The sequence below is a fragment of the Haliotis rubra genome, unplaced genomic scaffold (genome assembly GCF_003918875.1).
Source record: "Haliotis rubra isolate DU_JTF1 unplaced genomic scaffold, ASM391887v1 Scf176, whole genome shotgun sequence".
In the NCBI taxonomy this organism is placed as follows: Eukaryota; Metazoa; Mollusca; class Gastropoda; order Lepetellida; family Haliotidae; genus Haliotis; species Haliotis rubra.
The window spans coordinates 147,505-157,273 of NW_025765736.1; the positions used below are offsets into that span (position 1 = coordinate 147,505).

A 9,769-nucleotide genomic window follows, 5' to 3' on the forward strand; every position below is an offset into this window, starting at 1 on the left:
CCATGTGACAGACGACAACATATCATCGGTGATTCTCTCGATTCCGACTCAGAGTCTGACTCCCAATCAGGAGAAATGAGCGGTAAGTAAAATTATCTGTCATTTTCAAGTCCGATAGACTAAACTGAGTATCGTGTATGGCTATTGTCAGTGACAATGTACATGGCGGGAATATATGAATTATGACTGATTTGCAATTTTAGTAATTTTAACATATTGGTGCCATTTTGACTTTTCAAATGTTAGACATTTTTACCATGCAATTATTGATTCCGCAGAAACAATACATTCCTATATGAATTTTTGTTTGAAATAACTAAATCCTCATTTGATTTTGAAGTACAAATATTATGCAAATTGAACATTTCAACATGTCCATATGTGGTCAACACTTATTTTTAATAAATCGTAGGAATTGTAGCACTATTCACACAGTAAAAAAGAGAATGTGTCAAGTTTGGGGGTCGTCTTATCCATGGGGTCGTCTTTTTGACGGTCATATACGGTACTTACTTTGGTATCAAAACCAAATAGAAATGCAACATCAAACAAACCTCATGAAGTGACTGTGGTACTTCTTTCTGCAGGGCTGACTCCCATTTCTTTGTAATCTGCAATACAAGCCCACAATATGAATGATTTGGATAGTATGGCTGCCGGATGGGAGTGCAGGTGCCATTTTAACATAAAAGTCTGAAAGATGAGCACCTTTAGAATACAGCACCACAACTTCTCGTGGGGACGATCTCTGCAACCAGTTTGTGAGAACCCGTCGGACGCGAACCCGCGGCCTTCGATTGTTAGCTCGACAGCCTACCGACTGAGCTACGTCCACACTGTTGCACAATGTTCAAATTTATCGAGTCATTCCCGTGACGTCACGGAAATGAACGGAAAGAATCGAATAGGTGACGGACAATTACGAATGCTACGGGTAGACTTGGTGTCTCGTGATTTTATTCTACGGACAATTGCCGAATGGATCCGATGCCATTTGGCACACTCGTCCCACTCCGTAATCTACAAATTAACGTGTGGCGTGGAATGAGCCGATATGCCTAAAACTGAAAAGGGTTGTTGACGTCAGGCGTCAGACGTAGATTTCACGGTGCATGCATGAATGACGCGCTTTTATATAAATCGGTGATTTTGTGACAGAAAAGTGATGTAGGGAACACTGTAAGGATTATGTGGATCGCACTAAGGAACGAGGGAGACATGGGAGCATGTGTAATGACGGCACGAGGGTGAGTTAGCATTCGAATCATTACTTTACAAAATTTATGTTGCGTGTGAAAGAGGCTTGAGTGCAAATTCCAGGCCAATTTGCATTAGCCCAAAATTTCTACATTAACCCATTTCATAATGTACTTTCGACGTTTTTGGTTTCCCGTTTTTGTGTGAAAAAAAAGTATTAAAATGCAAAAAAGGAAAAACAACAAATGGTACTCACGTATTACACCGGACATGTACCTGCTATATTGGATTAGGTCCCTATCCATAACCCTAACCCTAAACCCTAACCCTAACCCCTTGAAATAATCCTAATAAATAGAATGCATTGACCGAACCACCGGACATGTACCTACTATATTGCATTAGGTCCCCAACCCTAAACCCTAAGCCCTAAGCCCTAGCCCTAGCCCTAAGCCCTTGAATTAATCCTAATAAATAGAATGCATTGACCGAACCGGCACAAACACGACTGACGTGTCTAGTGTAATGCATTATTATTACCGCTTCGAAAAATAAACACTTTTCTATGTAATGGTGCAAATTACTGAATGGTTCAAATATATATGTAAATTTAAAAAATTACAAACTACAAAATACACAAAACATAACACCTCAGCAACCTGTAATACAAATAAATATGAGCGTTATTAGTGAAAAAAGAAAAATATTTCAAACTGGTGCTTGCAAAATATTGCGCATCCGCCGGTATACAACTACTGGAAACTCTCAACATCGTTGGGCTTATGCAATGACATAGCTCGTAGAGATGAAACATCAGTGAGCAGAGCTTATACGCACTCGCTGAGCCAGACAACCGTGTTGCCATGCAGGCGTCAAAGGGCATTGTTTCGAGAACGTGCTTTCGAACAAAATCACATTACATTACGTAAAAGGGTATTATGACGTATTTTTAAAGTTTCTGGTGCTGTATTCTAAAGGTAGGCCAATAATTCAACATGCTCAAACTAGTGCTGATTCAGGAATACCCATGAGGGTGTGCTTTGGACATCCCAGTCCCAGTCATAGTTCTCACCTCCTCAAATCTCTCTGCTCCTGACTTGGCCTCTTGTTCCAACCTCTCTTTTCTGCAAATCAATCATCTTCATCAACAAGTAGTATACAAGCATTAGAGGCACAAAAATGATGAAGCTCAAAGCAAGTTTCATAAAAATGATAGGAACAGCACATTTAACAATGACATAATTGGTCACATGCTGATGCAAACTGTTTAAGTTGGTGATTGTTGTGATACATAATGTCACAGCACCTATGTGATGATGTTATAGACTATGTGACATACCCTTGATTTTCTGTCTTAGAATCTCACAACAAATTTAACATCAGAGCTACTGCATTGTTACAGCTAATCCTGATGCATGGACAATTAAAAGTTCATTTCAATTTTACTACATCGCATTCAAACCTAAACAACACAAATAATGATATTCTATTCGAAAATATGACATTTTTCAGTAATCTCTCTCTATAAAAATCACCTCAATCGTTTGGCTTCTTCTTCATCTGTCCTCTGCATTGCCTCCCGAGCATCTCCAGCCACTCGTATATTAGTGACCAGTTCAAATCCATCCTTGTCCAGCTTGGTTAAACGGAGCCGACTGTCTTCAATCTGCTTCCTGCTCTTGCTCAGTTCTTCTTTCACTTCCTTCTTTTCATTCGGGTCTGCACCCATCGCAGCCCTGTCAATTACAGATGACACATAATTGTTATGTGCACTTAATATGATTAAAGCTTTACTGGCTCATTTCCAAAACACTATCATAATAGGAAAACATCATCATTATCAGCTGAATAATAGATCAAAAGAAGGCATTAGCCAAAAATAATCCTATCCATATTAGAGGTATCTGAGTGAGTTTAGTTTTACGCCACACTCAGCAATACTCCAGCTATATGGCAGTGGTCTGTAAATAATCAAGTCTGGACCAGACAATCCAGTGATCAACAGCATGAGCATCGATCTAAGCAGTTGGGATACAATGACATGTTTCAATCAAGTCAGTGAGCCTGACCACCTGATCCCGTTAGTCACCTCTAACGTCTTAAAGGTATCTCATGGGTAGTCTTGGTCATTGGAATTACATATTTTTCAACATTTAACATGCCAAATAGTAGGACGGTAACGATGCATCGAACTATCAATGGATTAAAATTGTTGAGTCTCCGATAGCAATTAATCGATGGTAGAAATGAAAAACTACCGATGCATCTATAGTATGTGTGACTATCGATAGTTTTGTAAATGGCTTCCGTTGATAAATGCGCAGTGCAAACTACAGGAAGTACGAGACTCGTTCACTTTGATTTAGAGTTATTCGCCCCTGTTATCTCTTAAACAAATATTGTTTGGGTGCAGACTTGCAGCTTCATTGAGTTTAATATTTGTTTTAACTGTTTACTTGATCTGGGTTTCAAGTTTCTTGTCAGTCTGAAACTACTTAAACTTGTTTTTATTTCATATAATACAATCATTTGGGAAATGACTTCAAATGAGACAATTCAAGCAACAACAAAAAGAGAAAGGGACGGTGGGGTGCCTAGTGGTTAAAGCGTTCGCTCCTCACGCCGAAGACCCGGGTTCGATTCCCCACATGGGTACAATGTGTGTCCCCTGCCGTGATATAGCTGGAATATGGTTAAAAGCGGCGTAAAATTGAACTCACTCAAGCTAAAAAAAACCCTATTGCAATAGTTGGTCGCAATAGACTATCATTATCACAACAGTATGTTGCAATAGACTATTGCTATTGCAATAGTTGTTTCACCATCCATAGTCACTAAGGCTGTAATGATTCACTCGCATATTCGGTGAATCGAACCGTAGCCCTTCATGAATTCAATTCGTTATTCGTGGTCACCAGAACCGAATATTAACAATTTTTTTAAGGGAGCGTGTTTTACTTAAACCCTTGTGTACTTTTGAAAAGTGAGATATGCAAGGATGGAATATGTACTAGCATTGCAGTAGCGCAAGTCATGTTAGTTTGCGAAGGCCGCACATGGTACTGTCGACTATAACTATTACATGCCAAATTTGAGTGTCATGAGATCACTGGTTATTGGTGTGACAAATCAAAACTGTCAACATGGACGTTCCATATTGTACATCAATCACTTAACTACAATATTGTATTCGTGAATAATTATTTGTATTCGTTACCCAATATTCATGATACGTATCATATTCGCCACATAGTGTATTCATTGCAGCCCTAATAGTCACCCCTACCAAATAGGTTACAAGTACATATCATGGGACCCTCTATTATCGTGGTAGTTAATGATAGATTATGAACGCCACCTGACAGTTGGCATTTTATATATATTTTCAGTTGACTGATGTTTAATTTTCATTTCTGTCGCAAATAATAATCGCAATTCGCTCAATATGATTGTGTCAATCCCGATTGCCTCTTTTGACCCGGAAATTGAAGCAACTCTCTATTATCGCGGTATTGCTGTTTTCTTTCTATGGCACGCGGTTAACAAGCAAATGACACAGTGAAACATTTACTTAGGACAAGTAACGAATCAAAGTAGTTTTGATGTTAAAAATTATTTAGGAATTTCATTAACATTAGTCATATCATCATGTTTTTAAACAAAACATCTGAAACTTCCATTCATTTGGATACAAGGCAAAGATAACATAACCAGGGATTGGGAAAGACAGGGGCCATGGGCCATTTTGCACATTAGAATAAAAAATGGCCCATTAAAAGTTTGAAGTTTACTATTGATACAAGGATAGTGGCCCATTCTAAAATCAGAAAATGGCTAATAATCCTGAAAATGACCCATTGTCAAAGTTCTCTATGCCAATCCCTGGTAGCAAAATAATTTTTTGCCGCCTTTAAATGTGCCATACAATTTGCTGCAGTGTGCAGGGTGAAGTTGCACAAAAAGTAAGTTTTGATTCTTGCAATATGCAATGGTGGTAGGGGTCTTACTTGTTTCAAAATGTTCCAGAAGTTACTGCAAAGATGAATACTTTTGATATTTCTACAATTAGACATGACATTCCAATGAAATAAATTACTTTTTCAAGAGAGGTGATTTTTTTTTACTTAATTTGCAAATGTAAACAGCCGACGTGTGGTGTGGTGCTTCTCCAATAATAGAGAGTCCCAGTATACAGGCTTTGAGACGCGTGGGCTTATTTTCTTTGACATTGAATAATTGTCATTCAAAAACGTTTTTCCTTCTGAATCTGAATTTCCCATCAGAATTTGACAAAATCAAGAAAATATCTAAATGTCCCTGGAAATCACTGTTTCATCTTATGAATAAAAAAATAGTTTTAATATTTATCTAATAATATCTAGTCTACGAGTGTTTTGATTTTTTTTTTCTCTCTCTGCTCTTTTTAAATACAAACGAACGACTAATAAGATAAAGAAAAGAGCTCAGTGTTGTATCTTGAACTTATATAATGATTACAGTTAATTAATGAGAAGTAGGAACTTCAAACGGACGATCATAACAGCCTTCATATAAGCCTTGATGGATGGTAGATTATTAATTGTGTATATTGAAGGGTGACATACCGTTTTGCTGCCTCGATTCGTCTTTGAATGCATAATCTACGGGCTGCAATGCGAGCTTCAGGGTCATTTTTTGTTATTTTCTTCTTCTTCGCCACTGGAACTCATTTTGCAATGTGGTTTCGAGTCTGAAGTCCGATTACTGACTATGCATGAGAATTTGTTTGTTGTATTCGTTCGTCGCGAGGGAAGCCGCCATTGGTCACGTGACAAGCTTACGGTAACACGAGACTAAAGAATTGTACAGAAATTGTATAGTTTTAGGAACAGTCTATTGTGAACATATGTATGCATGCATTATCAGTATCATAATCGGCATGCAGTCCACCGTCAACTTCCTTTTCCTAACAACACATCATGGCGGTCAATACTGTTTAAGTGGATACCGTCACGAATCTTCTTACATTGTGGCTTTTAGTCTCTTTGAAGATGTAATCAAAGTCAACCCGATACAAAGGGATCACTAACGGATATAAAAACTGCATTATGAATAAAGTTTTTGCCAGTTCTTTGCTGCCAGAACCGTTTGAAATAAGGGATTGTTCCATGCATAGGTCAGATACGTTTATGTTGCTAAATAGTTTGGGCGTTGGCATTGACGTGCAAGATGCATAATTTGATAAAAGTGATGAGTTAAAATGTCTGTTGTGGAAAGGTAATGATTAAATTGATATATATCCTGTGAGGCTGGCAATAAGGTGCTACTGTGAGTGTAAACACTTCGGTCAGAGAAGTTGGGTTTTGACACATGGAGGACATATTGGCCCATTACAATGAGACATGTATGTATGTGTATATATATATATATATATATATATAAGAAGAAGTTTCTGAAATAATTACACAACACGGATCTTCTCCAACATGTTTCACTTTTATCATGAGTTTGCTACTAGCTGAGTTATGGTATCATTTGCAATTTCTGTAAGACTTCCGCCCTTATCCCCCTAAATTTTAACGATGAGGAAAAATCCTTTGAGAAGCATTTTCAGAAGTTTGATGTCTATCAGTATGTTCAGATACAGTTAGTTAAAGAAACATGTTAAAACCCATCCTTATCAGATGATGAATATATATATTCAGGCGGTATGATTTGACTAGAAAGAAATTTATGGGGGGATACGGGTGGAAATACGGGCCCAAAGCATATGTATATTATTCCGCTGGAGAGTCGCATATATATATTCGACTCTCCAGCGGAATAATATATATGTGCTTTGTGCGTTTCGCGGAAAGATTTCCACCCGTATCCCCCCATAAATTTTTTTCTAGTCAAATCATATCGCCTGAATATATATATTCATCATCTGATAAGGATGGGTTTTAACATGTTTCTTTAACTAACTGTATCTGAACATACTGATAGACATCAAACTTCTGAAAATGCTTCTCAAAGAATTTGTCCTCATCGTTAAAATTTAGGGGGATAAGGGCGGAAGTCTTACAGAAATTGCAAATGATACCATAACTCAGCTAGTAGCAAACTCGGTGATAACTTATTGTTACTTAATTGGAAATTTTACAAAAGTATGTGGACTTTTCCTCCGTCCCTGTGGATGCACTAATAAATTTCGTTGCCGCCATTCCATTGTCAATTTTTATGCGTGTAGGACGCAGGAATTCGCGTCCTGTAAATCTCTGTGGTTTAGTCATGATATGATAAATACTTTGTATACACTAACTCAGTCATACTTGACAATGACCAGGCTGAACTATGTATAACAAATCTTGGACATGATTCTCTACAGGGACAACTAGCGTATAGTAATAGAACTAATTCAATTTCAAACCTGATTTGAGATGCTGGTCCCAACAGTTAACACGGTTAAAGGTCACATGCAACCAAAAAATCAAACACAATTATCACTTCTTCATGACTTATGATATGCAATGCAGCATTGCTGATTATGAAAAAACAAATAAACAAAATTATAAGCGTATAATCGCAAATCAAAAGTGCAATATTTTGTACTTGGGTTTACCTCCCTCGAAACGAAGTAGCCAGGATACCGAACCCAGTCAGAGCGGGTGGGTGTGCACTCAAGTGTAACGGCTGGTTCATTTGCAGATGCCGCCCTCACAGCTCATTGTGTGTGTATATATAGAGATGTTGGGTTTTGTAAATACATGCTCATTTTTTGTGTATAACATTTTGCAATCAACAGACATCATAACATGTCATGTGTTCAAGTATCACACCTGCCTGTCTGTGTAATTACATAATGTGACAGAGACCGAACTCGGGCCATAAATCAATGCGTTTTGTTTATGGTGTATAGCCTGATTGGTGTTAAGCTCAAATTGCATGTGGTCAGTGATCGCAGTTATGTATTGAATATTGTCATTAGCAGACAGGCAGGCAGACACACAGGTGTCAATAAAACAAGACATTGAGTTTTGTCTGTGACAATGACATATCTATATCAGTTAGAAATTCTGTCAACGCTAAATATTGACATTGCTTTTAAGTATCGAACTAAGAAAGTGACTCGGTAAGAAGAACGTGTGGTGAAATAAACAAATGAAATTATATAAACAGTTTATTTACTGTCATAACATATAAAAAGCTCGCGCCAAATAGCTCACACCAAAGCCTTCACAGAGTATTCACCAGACAGCCCGCTTCCAAGTTGCGCGAACCTATTTCACCTATTTCACTGCGTACATGCTGTTGAAACCCTTTTCCTCCGAAATGTTTTAGACAATTGCAGTATGTACCTCTTTTTGCACTAGTCTAGAATATACAACTTTAAGCACCAGTGGCTGTTGATATTGGTGAACTACATCTAAAACAATGTACCTCTTTACAATGCACAAATCTTTCCTTTGAAGTCTGCTGAAAGTGAAAGTGCCTCATTACCCTGGTGAATGCAGAGCTCCAGATAAGATTTAGCTCATGTGGGTTATGTACCCACTGTATTTTGTTGGAGTGGGTATTATGAATGTTGAGTGGATATTTCATTTTCCGTTACCCACTGCTTTCAGATATGTACGTATTTCAGTCATTTTACTCACCTAAGTATTATGCCATTGAGTAAGTTTACTAAGCAGGTATGTTCTGCCTTATGTCATACCTAATCAAAACCAACTTAAATATAATGGAAATGATTTCATAAAAGATCACTCATCCTATACTGACAGTACAACACTTGTCCTATACTAACAGTACAACTTGATAGCAATCGATGTCTTTTTCATTACGCAAGCTATTTTTATGCCCCCGTCATATATGGCAGGGGCATATAGGGTTACTCTCGGTGTCCGTCCGTCCGTCCGTACGTACGAAACAGGGAATGTATTCTATCCACTTCTCCACCATAACCGGTCTGTGGAATTCAATGAACTTATACATGGGCTTTCTTGGGACTCTAATGGTGTGCATCTCTTATTTTTTTATTTTTTGTAAGTTTAGAGACATTTGAACTTATGTACATTTTGCTGAATTTCTCTATGATGATAGTGTAATAGGGGATGAAGTCTATCCACTTTTCCACAAAAACTGCTCAACAGAATTGAATGAACTTCTACATGTCTTTTGTAGGGACACTAAAGGTGTGCATTTCATAATTTTTTATGCAATTTCTTACTTTTGTCACTTTTACAGATGTTTGAACTTAGTTGAATTTTGTTCTATTCAGCCAGTGTTCGTTCCATCCAACAGGGGGTGTACGTTATCCACATCTCCTCAAAAACTACTTTATGGAATTCTTTTAGATTACGCATGTACTTTATAGGGACTCTAAAGGCGTGCATCTCATATTTTGATTTTGTATTTTATTCATTTTTCCAATTTTAATGCCGTTTGAACTTAGATCAATTTTGTTGAATTTCTCTCTGAATATAGTGTTGTAGGGGGTGAAGTCTATCCACTTCTCCATAAAAGCTGCCCTACAGAATTGATTGAGCTTCTACGTGTGTTTCATTGGAACTCTAAAGGTGTGCATCTCATACCTTGTTCATCCAATTTCTTA

The 9,769-nt window shown here is 37.6% G+C and overlaps 1 protein-coding gene across 1 annotated transcript in view; it reads right to left on the reverse strand.

Moving 5' to 3' along the window:
• LOC124273051 (dynein regulatory complex protein 1-like) overlaps nucleotides 1-5,999 on the reverse strand; it is a 48,298-nt gene extending 42,299 nt beyond the window's left edge. Inside the window, 5 exon segments of the mRNA XM_046708263.1 lie at nucleotides 555-611; nucleotides 2,270-2,321; nucleotides 2,733-2,933; nucleotides 5,802-5,879; nucleotides 5,881-5,999. Coding sequence (XP_046564219.1) covers nucleotides 555-611; nucleotides 2,270-2,321; nucleotides 2,733-2,933; nucleotides 5,802-5,879; nucleotides 5,881-5,906 — 414 coding nt within the window. The 5' untranslated portion in view covers nucleotides 5,907-5,999.
• Between the last annotated feature and the right edge of the window lie 3,770 nt (nucleotides 6,000-9,769).